This window comes from Mytilus californianus, unplaced genomic scaffold, assembly GCF_021869535.1.
Source record: "Mytilus californianus isolate M0D057914Y unplaced genomic scaffold, xbMytCali1.0.p SCAF_1, whole genome shotgun sequence".
NCBI lineage: Eukaryota > Metazoa > Mollusca > Bivalvia > Mytilida > Mytilidae > Mytilus > Mytilus californianus.
The window spans coordinates 119,389,013-119,408,593 of NW_026262581.1; the positions used below are offsets into that span (position 1 = coordinate 119,389,013).

The 19,581-nt window shown below is 30.9% G+C and overlaps 1 protein-coding gene across 1 annotated transcript in view; it reads right to left on the reverse strand.

Moving 5' to 3' along the window:
• Positions 1 to 19,581, reverse strand: part of LOC127732404 (orexin receptor type 2-like) — an 89,205-nt gene that overhangs the window by 19,937 nt on the left and 49,687 nt on the right. Inside the window, exon 3 of the mRNA XM_052241451.1 lies at positions 7,786 to 8,164. Within this exon, the coding sequence (XP_052097411.1) occupies positions 7,786 to 8,164 (379 nt within the window). The remainder of the gene's footprint in view (positions 1 to 7,785; positions 8,165 to 19,581) is intronic.

Genomic DNA, 19,581 nt, shown 5'->3' on the forward strand with positions numbered 1-19,581 from the left:
AATTATAGGTTAAAGTACGGCCTTCAATACGGAGCCTGGCTCACACCGAACATCAAGCTACAAAGGGCCCCAAAATGACTAGTGTAAAACAATTCAAACAGGAAAACCAACGGTCTAATCTATATATAAAACGAGAAACGAGAAACACTTATGAACCACATCAACAAACGACAACCACTGAACAACAGGCTCCTGGCTTAGGACAGGTGTATTCAAATGCAGTGAAGCCCATTATGAAGTCTATGTTATTTTTCAGCTATCTCAATATGAATTTGATTGTACAATACTTAGTAACTTTAAAGTTTGAAGAAACAAATCACCGGGCTACAACGCGAAACCACACTCCCAACTGTGAATTGTTACATGAACTTTCAGACAGGAAACGGGTCCGATGAAAATACCCTTAAAATTCGGATTCTCATTAGGCCAGATAACACAGTTATTTCGTAATGCATTTCTTTAGAACATTACATGAAACTCAATATGTGGACAACTTTATATTAAAGGGGTCTTGAATTCAATTCAACATCAGCTTCATCTATACTCATTTTTCACTTTCTGAATTAACATTATCTTTAATTTTATGATCCAAATTGTTACAGTGTAATATCATCCCCCTTCTTGCTATTTAATGCATGAAGAAATGAGCATCATAACCAGTCTTATGTTGTGCTGTTAAACTACTGTTCAAGAATATGGAGAAGGTTGAGACTTCTTGTATGTGGTTAACCCCGCGTCATTCTGTATGTACCAGACCCATATCAAGTAATGTTTTTAGTGGTTATCGTTGGTTGCTGTCTGTCTTATTTGCTCTTCGTTTGTTAGTTTTAGTATATACCGAGCCGTTTTCTGTTCTCTTTTGATTTGTTTAACATTTGTCATGTTATCTAAAGTTTTTTTTATGCCAAACAGTGCTTTATATTTATTGACATCCACGTTCTTTGATATCTTGTGGATGGTTGTCTCATTAGCAATCATACCACATGTCTTTATTTTTCTTATTTATATGTGATGGGTTTTAATTCGTTTGAGAGCACATAAGTCGTCCCCTTTGAAACTCGACCAGTTTATTTCAAGTTAATTAACCATCGTATAGATTGTAAAAATCATAAAAAAAATTTAATTGCAACCCATAGAGAGGCCACTGTACTGAAAGACAGTGTGAAAAATTGTTATGCTCCATGCAAGTAAATAAATACGGAATTAATAAAACAGAAAAAATTAAGCAACCATTTTAATCATGACGTAAAGAAACGAATTAATATTTAAACACTTATACTAAAACATGTTTATAACCATAGTCAATACGTCTATTTAGACCCCCCAAAAATGATGGACAGTTTTTACAAATGTACTTGTTAGATTGTCAATAATATGACCATGAAAAACATGATATGAACTCTTTCAAGCGGAGTTTTACTTCCACAATACATACTTGTATAAGTAAATTAACTAATATAAATCAAAATAGTACGTTACACGAAATGTTGCGACGTCACTAGTACTGCAAACACATTCGTATCAAACCAAATCAGAAGTGCTCACAGCATGAAAAAATTCGAGACAAAACGGGCATAATAAATCCCTAACAAAATACTAGTTTAGTTTATAACAATTTAATTTGCTCAAAGATACAAAAAGGATCGGACACAAGTTTAACCAACTTATGAAGTGAAATAACTTTTAAGGGTTGACAATTTTGGATATTCATCGCTTCTAAGGGGCCACAATTGTTTTATTATACCGAACTAACAGTGGAAGGGCATTTTGAATCATTGTAAAAGCACTTACCCTTACTTGAGTCAGTAACAAACACAAGTTGACGTTCAAAAATACATGTAATTTGTGTCTTAGAATTCTCGTATGTACAACAAAGGTAGATTCTTTTTGTAAAATATTGATGGCCCTGAAAAGGACCGTTATTAGAGATATCATCGGCACAAGATGCACGTCAAAAGCCTTATTTCCTCTTCTCTAGATCAATGGGCTTCCTGTAATTACCTTAAACGTTGCAATTTTGTTTATTTACGTCTGTGACGACATTTTCATGAGTACAAATCAACAAACTAAAAAGGTTATTCGCCGGTGAATAATAGGGTTATTCAACGCTGGTGTAAATTTTTAGGGTTATTCGTTCTTCCTTGCAATTGAATGAAAATTAACTGAATTATTCCATGTCACGTGATAACGTTTTACCCAATAGAATTGTTTGAAATATATGTAAGGTATAATAATAACAATTATACAGAGCATGCACAGTTCAGTAGATATATATTAAAGGTAATACTAAAATGAGGCATTTGCACAGTCTGAGATGAGAAAATAAAAAAGCCTAACACAATTAACAAGGAAAAGGATAGAGAATTTAGAAAAAAAAAAAAAAAAAATAGATATAAAAGAAAAAAAAAAAAGAAAAAATAAGAAATAATACAAATATGAAAAAAAAAAAAAAAAATAATAATAATAAATCAATGGAATTCTGTGGACACGGTGTTTTTGTTTATTCATATCTTATTTAATTATACTACAAGGAATCTTTTTGATTTTTTTATATATTTAAAGACTTCTTTAAAGATTTCACAGTTTTCCTCGTACGTTAAAGTTTGGCTACCCTCAGTGAGCAACTGTAGATTTATTGTCACTTGAAAACGATGAATGTTGGTTAATAGATCGTTCCTTATATCGGTGTATTTATTGCATTAAAGAAAAAATGAAATGAATCTTCACGCGGAGCGCCACAAGCACAATATGGACTTTGTATTATATTTGATTCAAATAGGTCGTTATTTAGAAATGAGGCTGAACATCGCAGCTGTGTTAAAATTACACTCAATTTCCGCGGACCATACATAAAATGCTTAGGTACAGTCTTTGCTTTGTATGTATTATTCAACAAAGAGCGTTTGAACTTAGATAGGGTATCAAGTGTACGGATAGAATTATCAAGTTTGTTCCATTCTCTGATGGACGAGGGAATAAATGCAGAATTTGTTAAGGAGAGTCGACAAAAGGGGGCTATTAAATAAAGGCAACAGTAGTATACCGCTGTTCGAAATTCATAAATCGATTGAGAAAAATACAAATCCGGGTTACAAACTAAAACTGAGGGAAACACATCAAATATAAGAGGAGAACTACGACACAACAGAAACACAACATTAAATGTAACACACACAGAAACGAACTATAATATAACAATGGCCATTTTCATGACTTGGTACAGGACATTTTAAGAAAAAAGTGGTGGGTTGAACCTGGTTTTGTGGCTAGTCAAACCTCCCGCTTTTATGGCAATGTTAAATATAACATTAAAATGACAACATTACATGACAGGACCACAATACAAATAAATGGGAGAACATATAGGACAGAGAAACATACCAATAATAGCTAACAAAAGGTACCAGGTTTAAAATTTAATACACAAGACGCGCGCTTTGTCCACACAAGACTAATCAGTGACGTTCAGACCAAAAAGTTCGAAAGCCAAAACAAATACAAAGTTTAAGAGTACTGAGGACCAAAAGTTCCAAACAGTTGTGCCAAATACGGCTAAGGATATATGTCTGGGATAAGAAAATCCTTAGTATTTAGAATAATTCAAACTTTTGCAAACAGTAAGTTAATAAAAATGACTATATAATAGATATACATGATAACACCAAAGTGGTGACTAACTACAGAATAAAAACGGATACATAAAACAACATAAACCAGCACGAAAAAATTCACAGCCGAGTTAGCCAAAGAGATCAACGCAAAAAAGTGACGTCACATTTGAATTTCTGAAATTTCCATTAAGTCATTGCCATTACGCAGTTGATAAACAGTTGTACTTTGTATAGTTGGGGAAATAAATCACATAAATATTGAGCGAGACCATTGTACATCTTATAAAATAGTTGCAGTTTTCTTCTGTGCCTCCTACTGTGTAGGGGTTCCCAGCCAGTCTCTAAATATAAATATTCGGTTTTAGTAAAGATTGGTAGTCCTGTTACAATCCTCGCAGCTAGCAGCTGAAGTTTATCTAATTTGTTTGAATAGCAAATACCACAATTGTTCCACACTTCGCAAGCATACTCAAATATAGGACGAATATATACCAGATATATTTTTTCTAAGTTTTGTCTTTTCATCTTAAATTTTAATTTTCTTAAGACTCCTAAATGCTTTGTGATATTTTTGGAAATATTTTCTACGTGCTCATTCCACTTTGCGTCCTGGGATAGAGTTACACCTAAGTGTCTATGACTTGATGTGTTAGATATTGATCTTCCATTGAGAGAAAAACCTAAATTACCTGGAATCTTAGTATTTGAGCAAATCATTATTTCCGTTTTATCTGGTTTAAAAGACATTAACCAATTTTTGGACCAATCATTGAGTTTGTTTAAATCATGATTAACTACTACCTCTAAGTCGTAATGCTTGCGGTGGAATATCCCAGCGACGTATCATCAGCAAAATGTCTAGTCAGTGAAATTAAATTTTCGCCAATATCATTTATATACAGCAAAAATTAAAGGGGGCCGAGAACAAAGAACAAAATACTAATCGTCTGACAATCACTTAACCTCCAATGCGAACATATATATTATCAAGCATAAAATCTAATGGTTTTAATCTTTTCTTTGTATGACCAATGATTGTATAGTTTATAAGCTTAAGGAATTGAAACGGATACAATAGATACAGTTACACCAAATTGAGAACAGGAGGCATTCTGATTTATATATAAGTGTATGCTAATAGACCAAATGCATGGGTTCATGTCATAAATAGACAAGAAAATTCAAACCAAATTGTCAACTGATCCTCATAGAACCTAGACAATCTTACAATTAAAACAAATCGCAACACTACAGAAACAGCTATTAACAAAAATTTGGTAGCACAATTTGATACCGAGTTCATTAACGGTTGTAATGCATAAGAACAAAAATATCTAACTGAATAAATAATATTTTTTCCATATCAATTAAACGTATATATAAGAATGGTTTTCTAAGGTGTTTTATTTAATTTTAGAAGCTATTACCTATTGGAAACATAGGAATCTTCAACAGCAGCTCCCATTTCTGTTCTTATTGGGACTTATCATCAATAATATCATATAACGTTTGATTGTTCCTCACTCTGCACTTCTAGAACATGTTTTTATTAAGCAATATCTTCCTAAAATGGGAATCTTAATTTGTTTATAAACACTCAGCAGCAGATTCGATTAAGATATCATAAAATACCAGAAATTTTGATTGATAAAATCTTTTTGAATAACATCACAGTCTGAACCAAGAATATCACCAACATTAGATATTTGTGTATATGTCAAATAAAGGACCAAAGGAACATCACCGTCAATAAAGTACTACTAGGGGGAATTTAACGACATTGACTACCCATCAGGGTCTCGCACGGTCGGCCCTGGCTTACGCCTTTGCCCCTTTATTACGAACACGTTGTCATTGCCCGTGACAGTAGTGATGTTGTAGATTTTTATGAACGTAACCTATGTATAATTGTAAATAATTAAGTCAGGGAATTGGTTTAATACGAATAACGTAAAAACTTTACTTAATTATTTCAAAGATACAATTTGGTTTTTGAAGTTTGGCTGTGTCTGAAGAATTTTTGAATATTTCAGCGTCCTACTTTTTCAGTGGTAATTACTTTAGCATTTTAAACAACATTTATAAGTTTCTAATCACCGTCCTTCGTTTCTCTGTTCCCCCTTACAATTATAATATTTCACTGATAATAAAGGCTGAAGTATAGATACGAAGCCTTTGTCAAGATACCTTTACGGACAATGAGCTGAAAAGCAACACAGAAACTCTCAATATACATTTTAAAGGATTTAACTTTGATTATCATGACCAGTTGTTAACACTTCTTCTTATCATGTGCGGTTCGATTGCTCTCGATTTTTTCATAAAAAAACCATGCTTTTAATTTAGCTAGCTATAAAACCAGGTTTAATCCACCATTTTCTTCATAAGGAAATGCCTGTACCAAGTCAGCAAAATGACAGTTGTTTTCCATTCATTGGATGTGATTGAGCTTTTGATTTTGCCATTTGATAAGGGACTTTCCGTTTTGAATTTTCCTTTGAGTTCGATATTTTTGTTATTTTACTTTTTGGTACTAGGCACGTTTCGTCTACACATTAGTGTCATTAGAATCAAAACAGACGGAAGGACGAATCAAATACGCAGTTGTAGATCAGTAAAAACCGAAAATTCCAAAAGTTGTGCAAAATCCAGCTAAGGTAATCGATTCCCTGCAGGGGGAGAGTGGTTGTTGTTGAAAAACGTTTTTCGAATAATTCAATATTTATAAACAGTAAATTGCATGTCCAAACAAAAGTGTTGACTACTGAGCTGGTGATAACCTCGTGGACGAAACGTCCACCAGCAATGACAAGTGGACAAATGTTGTATAAACTAAACGATGTCAGGCTTATAATTTGGTATGCCTAACGCGTTTCGTCTACATTGGAGGTGTTCGAATAAAAACAATTGGAAGGCCTATTTAAAGTTGAAGAGTATTAAAAAGAATTCTGGACATAGTAATGATGTCAAATTAGTGTGTCGCTGTTTAATTTTGAAATTGGTTCAGGTAGCTTCATCCAAAAAATTACAATACTTGACGACACGCAGAAAGAATACAGTTTTCAGATAAAAGAAAAGAACGCCAAAGAAAATGTAATTTTCATCAGGAAACTAGAAAAAAAAAGAGATAATAATACTGGATCTAGTTCAGTTTTTATTTTGAAAATATTTTATGTGCAAATACTGTTTTTTACTGGACGCAATTGTAGAAATGTAGTTACGAGTAGTTATGCCATTTCTCCGCTCAAGATATCAAAGTTTTACGTTTCAATCACACAATGCAAGCGACCATGTAAATATCTAAAATTTAACTGACGAGATTTCAGGAATATTGTAACTAAAGAGCAAGCAAGAGGATAATTTGTTTCTCATACATGTATGTATTTCAGTCTTTTCAGTGAAAAAAAAAACGTAAGAGAATTGAACTAAAACAATTGCGCTGTTGCAAACGAAGCTACAAATAACGTTACGACATAAGCTACCAATTACAAAACTATTATTAATTAACATTGTATCATGTGTGTTGTTTTCTACTATTTATCATTGTGTCATATTTGTAATGTATGTTTTGATTGCTATAGCATGTATATGTATTTTTGCAAATAAACTAATTCAATTTAATTCAAAACCTAAAATTACAGATTTATTATTATTTTATCCAACTTGCTGAGCGATGTACAAAAGCGCTAACCAATGGAAGTATGTACATTTGTATCAAAGTTGAATTTGTTTTATTTTCAGCTATTGTATTAACATCATGTTTAAGTTGTTTTCATGATAATACTTAGCATCATCTATAAAGCTGTTATATGCATAGTTTCCACTAACCACCATAGCTTTCAAGGATGAAATGCCAACAGTTTTATGTGCAATTGCATTATGTACTGATTTTTTGTAGGCTTTTGAAAATATAATCTTTCTTCCTTAAAATATCAAATTTATTTCTTAGATTTGCAGTACAATTTAAATTTTCAAATTACCCAGTTTATCCAATAGTTAAACAACCGTGTATTTAACTTTGATACTTTAATATAAACAAAACCGTCCCTTTATCTCCTGGTATTTTAATTTGTCTGTTGTTCTGCAGGATATATAATAAACTAATAATATACTAAAGAGCACTATAATTTTGCAATATTTGATATGTTTTGAGTAAACAAAATAAGTATATTACCTGTTCTCATTTTACTTTCACCAGGTATATCACCTTTCCAAAGAACAAAGGCAATCTGTATGTAGGCAAATCCAATAAAAATCATTGGTAAGAAATACAATAGGACAATTAAGGCAACCTGATAAAATGTCTGTTTGTCTTGGTCCCATCCTGGACGACATGATATCAACAATGAAGACACAAAATCAGGTACCAAACTATCCAGTTGCATGAATAAAATGTCTGGAAGTGCCAAACAACCGGACACCAACCATATCACAATGATCATAATCCTTGCCCTCTTTCGTGTACTTTTAAACGCCAATGGACGGCAGATAGCATACCATCGTTCTACAGCAATGGCGGCCAAAGTCAATACTGAGACAGATATTGATACAGTCTGAAAGTAGAAACAGAAAACAATACTGCAATATGTTCATTAAAAAGTATAGTAGAAAGAAGAAAAAAGAGGAAACAATATTAAAATACTGGTAAATATCCTATAACATATGTTGTTTATCTTGTTATCAAGTGCAAACTATGGTGTTCTGAAATATTTGTAGTTTGTACTGAAAAACACTGTTGAATATTATTCGCATTTTCAGTGTACTGTGACAGTAGATAGATAATTTACATTAATACATTTTTATAAAATATAAACATACGAAACAGTTACATAACACGCTATACAAAAACAAAAGTGAACAATCGTAATGTCTTTAAAACTATTTCTCGTTTTAGCTCAACTTAAATGCTTATATTTCTTTTTCGATGACTTCATTAATCTCATTTCCGATGGACACCTGTGAACAATGTAAACATTCATAGCTACAACTCTTAAAAAAATAAAATATACAGTAGACATAATTTGCATGTTTCAGTAAATTAAAATGCATGTTTAAAATATTTAGTTGAAAAACATTTTAAATTATAAGTATATACATAATATATATTTCACGTGTTTTCATAAGTTTTCAAACTCAGAACTTAAAGTATTATGTTCTTTTCTGATCAATCTCGAGTTCTAAGTTTCTAATAATGTATGATATAGATTCCAGTGAACATACGTGACACGTTTCTAGACTAAACATCTGTATGCTCGTTTTGCAACAATGCAAACGTATAGACAAATAAAAATAGGCAAACACATTCAAAACAAAAAGGTCTACACACAGTGAAGCTAATTTAATTCACTTGTCCTGTTGATTAATGGCTTTTGGTTTTGTCAATTTTTATGGACTTCCCCTTTTTGAATTTGCGTTGGAGTTCGGTATTGTTGTTATACTTTTTAAGCTAAGATCTAGTTTGCTTGAGGTAGAGCAAACTTAGTTTGAATACCAAAGTCAGAAGTTTTTAATATCATTGTCATAAATGAAATTGTTTTCTTAGTTTTGTTTTGCTACTACAGAAAATCAAAGTCAAACAATATAATGAAAACTTGTGACAATATTTATTATGTGGACATTTATATACAAAATATCTCGTCCAGAATTGACCTAAAACTGTTCCGTTCTATTTTCTTAATTCAGATTACCAATATGCAAAATGCACCTTAGTATTATGAAAAAAACCTGTAAACTTTATAGCTGTATTTTTACACAATTTTAAATTAACCATCTGCTTTATATGAGTGTTTGTTGGTCTAATAAGGGTTTTTGTAAATGTGGATAATTATTTTTCCACTTTTACCATTTTGTATATGTAAAAAAATCTTATATCGAGTGCGTTTCTTTTATGTAAACTGTTCACTATTATAACCACAGGAAGAAACTAGTCAATATTAATGCCTCCATAATTGACATCATTTCATTACAGGTTGTGATCAAATCATAATATTCTGAGTTTAAGTTAAGTCCCAAGTATACTTTTAAAATTACCATAATGGAGAGATTGTTAATTATTGTTCATTAGCCAATGACTACATTTCTGAATGAAATTGCCTCAGTAAACGATATTTGCTGTAATAGCTTTTATTGTTCTTTCTCATGTTGTCGATATGATAGGAAGTTAACTTGAAAACATTAAGGAGTTCATCATTTGTTTCAACTTCCTACTATGCATTTAAATAAGTAGTAATTACCTTTTGTCCTTCTTAACCTTTGTGTTATTTTGTGATATTTGATGCAAATGCAAAATAAAACGCACACCTTAAATAATCCGTCTTAAATCATAAATACATGTATGATTCATACTTGTGTTTCAAAACGGTCATCTAAGAAAACTAGTTTAAATTTAAAATAATTGTCAAAATAACTTATGGGGGATGGGGGTCTTAATTAAAATCCATAGATTTTTTTAATAATTTGTCAAAATGTAGTTTTTATCATGCTTTATTCCAAAATATAATAAAAAGTATGGGTCACCGGACATTTGTTCACGCTACAGGTTGAGCAAAATTGTAAGATTTTGTATAGATTATGCATGGAAAATCCAGTTTTGAGTGATAAAAAGAAAACTCCACCATAGAATTTTAAGATAAAATGTGAGAAGATAGCTCTTATAACATGCTTTCATATAAGAAAAAGGAAAAATGGGGTCACCGGACTGGTTTTCTTGCTACATATTAAAATAGGTAAATTCACAACACTAATCAAACACAAATATTGTGTTTTTTTAGAAAATACAGCCGTAAATATGATAAAACACATAATTTTCTAAATTAACATGAAAAGTTTTACACATGAATTACATACTACTCTCAAAATTTGCACATTTCATTAAAGATCTAGACCGATTGTTATCTGCTACTTCAAAATCCAAGATGGAGGAAGCCACCCCAGCCACTTTAAAATCAATATTAATCAAATAAATATTCGCTTATTTTACTTTAATATATGAGTAAAGGTGTCAGCACCAGTCATATACTAATGAAAATTGTCCATAAAACAAAACAATTGCGAAATGTTTTTACAAAATTGTGAATAAATTCGACGCAGACGACCGCAGATACTTAAAACATAAAATTCGTTAATGGTATCTTTTCATCTTTGTAACATCAAAATTTTATATGTTTTCATAAAGTCTACACACAGTGAAGCTAATTTAATTCACCTGTCCTGTTGATTAATGGCTTTTGGTTTTGTCAATTTTTATGGACTTCCCCTTTTTGAATTTGCGTTGGAGTTCGGTATTGTTGTTTTACTTTTTAAGCTAAGATCTAGTTTGCTTGAGTAGAGCAAACTTAGTTTGAATACCAAAGTCAGAAGTTTTAAATATCATTGTCATAAATGAAATTGTTTTCTTAGTTTTGTTTTGCTACTACAGAAAATCAAAGTCAAACAATATAATGAAAACTTGTGACAATTTTTATTATGTGGACATTTATAATATAAAATATCTCGTCCAGAATTGAAACAAAACTGTTCCGTTTTATTTTCTTAATTCAGATTACCAATATGCAAAATGCATCTTCTAGTATTAGTATTATAAAAAAACTGTAAACTTTATAGCTGTATTTTTACACAATTTTAAATTCACCATCTGCTTTACATGAGTGTTTGTTGGTCTAATAAGGGTTTTTGTAAATGTTGGATAATTATTTTTCCACTTTTACCATTTTGTATATGCAAAAATCTTATATCGAGTGCGTTTCTTTTATGTTAACTGTTCAGCATTATAACCACAGGAAGAAACTAGTCAATACTAATGCCTCCATAATTGACATCATTTCATTACAGGTTGTGATCAACTCATAATTTTCTGAGTTTAAGTTAAGTCCCAAGTATACTTTTAGAATTTACCATAATGGAGAGATTGTTTATTATTGTTCATTAGCCAATGACTGCATTACTAAATGAGATTGCCTCAGTAAACGATATTTGCTGTAATAGCTTTTATTGTTCTTTCTCATGTTGTCTATATGATAGGAAGTTAACTATGAAAACATTAAGGAGTTCATCATTTGTTTCCTTTGCTTTAACTTCCTACTATGCATTTAAATCAGCAGTAATTACCTTTTGTCCTTCTTAACCTTTGTTTTATATTGTGATATGTGATGCAAATGCAAAATAAAACGCACACCTGTTCTTAAAAAAAAAATATAAAGTGTTTACAACTGTAATTGAACTGCAAGATTAGTCTTCATTTGCGTCCGTTTTTTTACTGTAGTATTCAATCAGTATTCCCTCTATGTGTTTAAATCACGCCGAATATTGAACAATATTGTTTTAAATTTCAAATGACATGTTGTACCTTTAGAACTTAAAAAGCATAAGAATCATCCGTCAGATGCGCATTGTTTAATGTTCAAGTTCCTAAATACTATTTGGCATGGATTATTTTTTAAAGGAAAACATGTACCAGTTCCAATAACCATTTTTTTTCATATACTGCTTTGTTGGTAGCAAATATTTATATTTTTAAAATTCAACGAAACCGAAGACTTATTGTGTTTGTTTCGTTTCCTTTTCTTATTAATATTTTTATTAACCCTTAAAATGTTCGACCATTTTCTTGGGTCCAGCAAAGGATGAAAACTTTGTATTTGGTACAACTTCGAGGGTCGGGGTAAGGGGTTGTAATTTCTGTATTTTTATAAGACAGCAAATGAATAAGAAAAAGTGTTTGTTTTATACAAAACACCCATGCCTAGTTGTTCATGCTAATCTTTTTTTTTCTTAAACAGAGAGGATAAATGGAGAAGATTTAAATTTTGTTTAAAATCTTGAAAACGATAAGTAATATATATAATTTGTTATTTTACTTGAAATATTAGTATTATATTCTACTTTTTCCAATTATTTTCTATGACAATAGGTACATTCATACCTACACAGTTTGAGGGGCTCTAAAATGGATTCGCTATACTTTACGTTAATGAATTATTTATTCCTTTTATACGCTTCTTAAATCGTGCACCAGTAGTAATGTTTTAAAAAAGGATCATACTTTCGTACAAATTGAGTTCAAAAATGACGTAAATGGTTATTATAAAGAAAGATTTGTTATTCGAAAACAAAATGATCCAATTGAATCACATACTGGCTTAAATGGCAAACTCAATGACAAACGATATACTGACAGGAGTAAATGGAACTCCATCGTGTAGACAATTAAAATCAAAGGTGAATAAATGTCAGTTTATATATACTTATTTATCTAGAAGTATCGAGATTATTATTTCAAGGCAATATGTCTGATAAATGTCAGAATGTTTTGTTCAAACATTATATGAAGTGATAGTTAGTTTGCTTCACATGAGGTTAGGCTACGCGATTCAAAACAGTAAACCGACAAATATGCCATTGGAGCAGCACAATTTGACATTATCAGGACAAGTATAACTTAACAGACTAGATCGCCAAATCTAACATTTTATTTGTCTGTCTTGTTTTGTCCCAAGGACGTTTTGGATTCTCTGTCTATGAATTTATTTTTGTCAGAGTTACTTCTATATTCTTATCTTTACATAACAAAAAAAGTCTTCTTAAACGATTCATAAAAAATGACGGAATAAGACTTAGTACTTTTTTCATTAATATCTCCTTTTTGATGTTGAACACGTTCTTAATAAAAAAAAACAAAAAACAAACAAAAAACATGTTTGCGATTTTTATGCTTTAGACTTTGATAGAATTAAAGATACGTTAAATCTATTCAGGACGTTGCCATTCTGCAATGAAATAAACAGTCAGGAATTAAACTAGATTTAGTTTTCTATTTTCTATTTAATTATCATGTGCACTAAATATTTGAAGCCCATCTTTAAGATGATGACATGTTATTGATAGACAATAAATGAAAAACACAAAAATAATTAAAACCTAATATCCTGGTTATTAAATTTGTTGTTTATGATTTCGACTTTGAATCCAAGAATGGTTTATTTATGTTTTACATGAAAAGCTATGGAGAAACCAACAGACTACGAATGCAAGTAATAATGGAGAGCATGTACTAAACTATTATTGATACAATAAATACAGTTCTCCGATCAACTCTAAAGTAATAGATAGAAACCACTATTGCATAATATAATTCTAATTGCCTTCAGGAGATTGTTATTTTCCAGTTCAGGTCCTCTGTTTTTTAGTTGCATTTGTCCATCTACTAGATATGCTTCATCTCCTTTCGGTTGTTTGTTTTGTTTTATAATATTTTTTTTTGTTATTTAAGGGGAGAGGGGTTTTGTTAGTTTTTTGTCTATACTTTTCCACTGTACGTAGTTGAGGAAATCTACTATTGGAAAAACTTATAATATTCTTTATAATTCTCTTTCACCAAAAAATAGGTTTTTTTTGTAAGATGGCTGTTAGACGTTAGCCTAAACGACATCCACGATATCAAGGTGGTGGATAACACAAGTTTTCTGCCTACTTGATGAACATCCATGATTAGGGCAATTATTTGTTATCATACTCATGATGTCATGATAACAGTCATCAATTTAAGAAGTAGTTCTGAAAGACATCATATCATTTTGGCAGCAATGAACATGAGAAGTTTTATAGTAGTTCTGAAATAAACAACAAAAACACTATTAAAATTGAAATGAAATGATTTTCGCTCGCATAACACGTATTTCTGGTTTCTGAAATAACCTTAATTAGATACACTCGAGATCAATTGTTTGGAAATCAAAAATATTCGCCATTTAAGACCATAAACACCAATAATCCGTCTTAAATCATAAATACATGTATGATTCATACTTATGTTTCAAAATGGTCATCTAAGAAAACTGATTTAATTTAAAATGATTGTCAAAATAACTTAAAATCAATATTATTCAAATAAATATTCGCTTATTTTACTTTCATATATGAGTAAAGATGTCAGCACCAGTCATATACTAATGAAAATTGTCCATAAGACAAAACAATTGCGAAAAGTTTTAACAAAATTGTGAATAGATTTGACGCAGACGACCGCAGATACTTAAAACTCCAAATTCGTTAATGGTATCTTTTCATCTTTGTAAAGCTTTGTAGTGTAATAAGCTTTCAGTCATTTAACTGTTTAATCTTGAGAAGATTTCGAAACACAACAAGGGCAATAATCAGTAATTAAATAACAATACTACCAGGAAGTAACTATAAATTATTACTACTAAGCAGGTGTAATAATCCGCAAAATCATTTACTTTCTTATTTTGCCCATTATTAGTCTTTGATCGAGGAAAAAATAACATCTTAAAAGATAATTAAATGCAAATTATGTAACACAAAAAAAGAATTAATGGACAAATTGCTTTTAAAAAAGTAATTTGCAAAAACAGAAAAAAAATATGAAACGTGCAAAAGTAACTGATCATGAGAATCTATTTTATTATGGTAAGCCCACATATCTGAGCACAGACATAGAATTAATGTCAATATACACATCTATGACATTCTGGCACACAACTACAAACTGATTGGATTTATTTATTGCACATACGATTGATGATCAGTAACGCTGAAACTGCTTATTAACATTGATGCAGGTAGCAACCATCAATTCATTTTACTCCGAAAAAAACTTGATATATGCATATTTCATCAACTTAAAAAAAAAGAAGAGAAACTCAAATAATCAAAATCTAATGAGTTTGCAACGTGATTTTCAACATTTACATCAGAAAGCAACTTGAGATCCCTCGGTTTTTTGTAGGGTTCGTATTGCTCAGTCTTTAGCTTTCTATGTTGTGTTTTGTGTACTGTTGTTTCTCCTTTAGTCTTTTTCAATTTTTTGCCATGGCGTTGTCAGTTTATTTTAGAATTATAAGTTTGAATGTCCCTTTAGTATTTCCTCCTTCTTATGGATGTTTATCAAATACATATTAAAGCATTTCTAGTCCCGATGTACACACAGAGAAAATAATCATTTCTAAACTACAAGTACATTATTACTCACAGTGACTGAAAGCAAGCAAGCAGGACCAGCTAATATAGCAATCATGCCACCTGATATTAGTGTAGGGCGTCATGATTTCTATATAAAATGTTAAGTACTCTGAGCTTTCAGTAATTGTCAGTATTTTTCATACGGAATTATTTAACATTAAAGACTACCTTATCTCAGAAATAGAATGTCCAAAACTTATTAAACGAGTGACCGAACAACAAATTAATTCAAGAATTATAATCAATGTTGTCAGAGACGCGCTGAATATTTTATGAAATTTCATTCTTGGATAAACGTTTCACATAATTACATTATTAATATATTCTTTTAAATTTATATAAAGAGGAAAATGCTAGTATTTGTCATTTTCTATGCGTTTTCACTTTGGTTTGATTCAGCTTCAATGACAGAGTCTTGTTAACACCTATTGTTGATTGACCAAAAAAAAGTTGAGTTACTTAATTTTTTTCATGCGTGAAATATCGGTTTTTATTTAACTAGAAGATCACGGTGTTTCATTGCAATCAGTGTATCATACTAGTAATCTAGTTTACTTGTACCTGTATTTCTGCTGTCTTTAATATTGATATCAAAGAGTCCAGTGCTTCATCCGAAATAATTTCTGCGTAACTTTGGGTTTTCCCCTGATCAAGATTGAAAGAGAACGGACGAGGTTTATAAAACCTAGTTTAAACTCACAAGGTGCTTATGTGACGGTCCTTAGTAATGGATCTAGTCAGTGGCGGACTTCTGTTACATCTTTATATTTTGAAACTTTGGGAATTTGTTTCTCGACTTTAATAACTCAGTGTTTAACTAGGTTACAGCAAGTTTTATTATCGTATCATATAAAAACATGTTAATACTCATTAAAGATAGTAATTATTCTAAAATATTACTGAAATATTGGCAACTGAAACATTTACCTATCATTTGTTCGTTCCACAAAGAAAAACAAACTTGCCATTTGCATAGAGAAAACGCTGCTGAAAGTGTTAAATGATTTTTTTAAATATGGAAAGTTGTTTTTTAAATTTGCTACCTCTGGAACTGCAATCTTTTAATTTTCCTACCGTAATAAAAGTAAAATAACAAAAATACCGAACTCCAAGGAAAATTCAATAAATTGTTGGCCTCATTTTATAGAAATTCTCACAAGTATAGAGTTATCTTAAAGTCATTAGTATTTGCTGGGTACCACTTTTCGTTGATTTCGTGGGTATAGGAGAACAACTTTAAATGTTCAACGAGGTATAATTTCTCTATAGGCTTGTATACACACTCTTGCGAAACCACAAAATTAAATATGCACGATACTTTAACTTAACCCCCAGGCCAAACGTTTGGTTTTAAACTTAAAAATGTAGTGTACACATGAAAATCGGCATCCTACGTTTTTGTTTGATTTGAGAGAGAGAAAGAGCGATTGCCACGGTCTATATCAACTTGTGATTAGTACAGATACAAACGGGAATAAGTTAATCCAATTTAAAGCAACGGCTTCACTTGTTACAAAATTATCAATATATTATTTAAAATAGTACTCTTTTCACCAAGGTACGTGGTAAAAACCTTATATAAGGGAACATTATCCTCTTTAAAATGAATGGAGATGTAAGGTAAATATAGGCCATACATTCAAGAAACACACTCATAACACTAGTGTGTAAAAAAGTAACCATATAATCATCAACCATCAACTGTAAACTCGTTACAATTCATAGAGTATTACAACTGGTTTATATTCGAAGTAGGATAGTTCAGCATGAGTCATCAACTATAGTGAATCATCCAAACCACTAACACAAACTTGCCACCAGTCGAAACCAATTCGGTAGTTGTATGCAAAGTAGGCGGAACAGTGAAAATATACTGGATGTATACCGATTTTAAATCAATATGTTCAGGTATATTGGAAGTGAAATCAGTCGGAATCGGATTTCAATAATAACATAAATGCAGTTTCTTTCAAATTTTTGTATCGTTCACTTGTAACCTCCTGGATAAATAACTCATTTAGTGACCGGAGTTCATCAAATCCCTAACATGAACAAAAAGACATAAATAAACATGTAAAGTATCAGAGAGGATTCCGATGTCGGGAGAGTCACATAACATAGTCAATATGTGATAAGGTCAAAATTATTTTCAGTGCTAGCGCACTTAGTCACTAGTATATCGATCAGTGGAATAACAAAGAAGACAATGCACTAGAAAAACCCAACTAGATGATAAGATGATATGATATTAAAATTGCTATCAGTTAATAAAAACAACTTTTAGCGCTTTATCTACTGATCGCCTTCTCTATTTGTCGATTTTTATTGACATGATCACCTTTAAATTGAGATTAACCCCATAAATAGCTGATTAATTTTACATTAAAGTATCTATATTAAGTTATATTTCATGTAAGATTTTAATTTCGAGCGGAACACACGAAGATAATTTATCATTTTGTTTTAATACGCCTCTTGGGCATAACGAAAAACATTTCTTTTAGTTATGTAATTTTGTAGATATGTTTTGCTGACTGTACAATATCTGAAGTGTTGACTGCGCAAATAAACTTGTTAAAAAATCATGCCCATCCCCCCACCCCTAGGAATCCGTAAGTGGTGGTCTTTGGTTATATATTTTTGTTTTTTTGCAGGGAGTTTTGGTCGAAGGTCTTTGATGGTATCGTATAGTATAGTTTGGCTATTTTTAAGAATCGTGATCTTTAGGTGTCCAATAGTACTTTTATTAACAACACCGTAACAAAAATGAAAATAAACTAATTATCAAGACCTATCATGAATGTACAAGTACACATAAAATAATGTCACTGCAAAAACAGTTTCGATTTAACTCTTTTCTGTGTGAAAAAAGTAGACATACTCAACAAAGAGACGCCAACGAAAAGTATACGATGACTAACGAAAGAAAAGGTCATCATGTTTATATAAATCATCTTGTGAGGATAACTTCAGTAATAGTTTGATTATCCAGCATTTAAAAAAATAGACCATTGTTTCTTTAAACACTTATATATTTAGAAAAATATAAGTCTCTTATTGGCGTATATCTTATTTTATTCAAGTAAAAATAAATACAATAATATAATACGAAACCCGTCCCCTTGAAGATCGATTAAAAGCAATGAAGGACTTTCGTCTTATACAAAGAGTGCCACTGGTTAGAATAAAAGTCCACAGCTATTTGATATTTCCACTATCAATTCAAAATAAACAATGTGTTACACAAATGATGAAGATCATCTGCTTTGCATTAATGCCTTTCATGAGAATTGCATTAGTTTTCATTGTATTCTAGTGAATAAGGTTTTAACAGGTGTTTGTTTGTAGTGAATCTGACACTGCAATGTTTTTGTTATTAAATTTTATGTGTTTATTTATATTTAAAACATAAACAATTCAATGATACTGATTGATTGTAAGTGTTTCTCTCCACATACTACAGTCCATTCAAAATGTTGACCATTCTATTGGTTTCGTCAAATAAAATGTTCAGCAGGTAAAAGCATTTTGCCAAACTGTTGTAAAAAGACCACAATCAAGCCACCAATGTTAGTAGTGCAAATGGAAAGAAGAAAGCATGTATAAGTCTGCCAAATTTAATCTGTCTGTCCTAGTTCCCCAAACTACTAATTAAGAACATACTATAAGGTTTTGTTAATAAACCATATAGAAAATAGTGGAATTATTTTATTTGGTTTAAACAACTCTTTTGGTTTGAAGATAAATTGTTATGGTCCTTTAGATTTGGTTCACAATAATATGACTTTTCGACTCTCTACAATACACTTTAACTAAATCTTATTTAAACTTATGTATACTAATGTTATTGCTTTTTGTAACAATAACAATTTCATTGACCTTTAACACTTCTATGTGTACAAGAGGACGTACGGCATAAACTTTGTATATTTGTGTTTATCATACCTCCTATACACTTCTAGGAATATCATTGGTTAAAAGCGGACACGTGGTG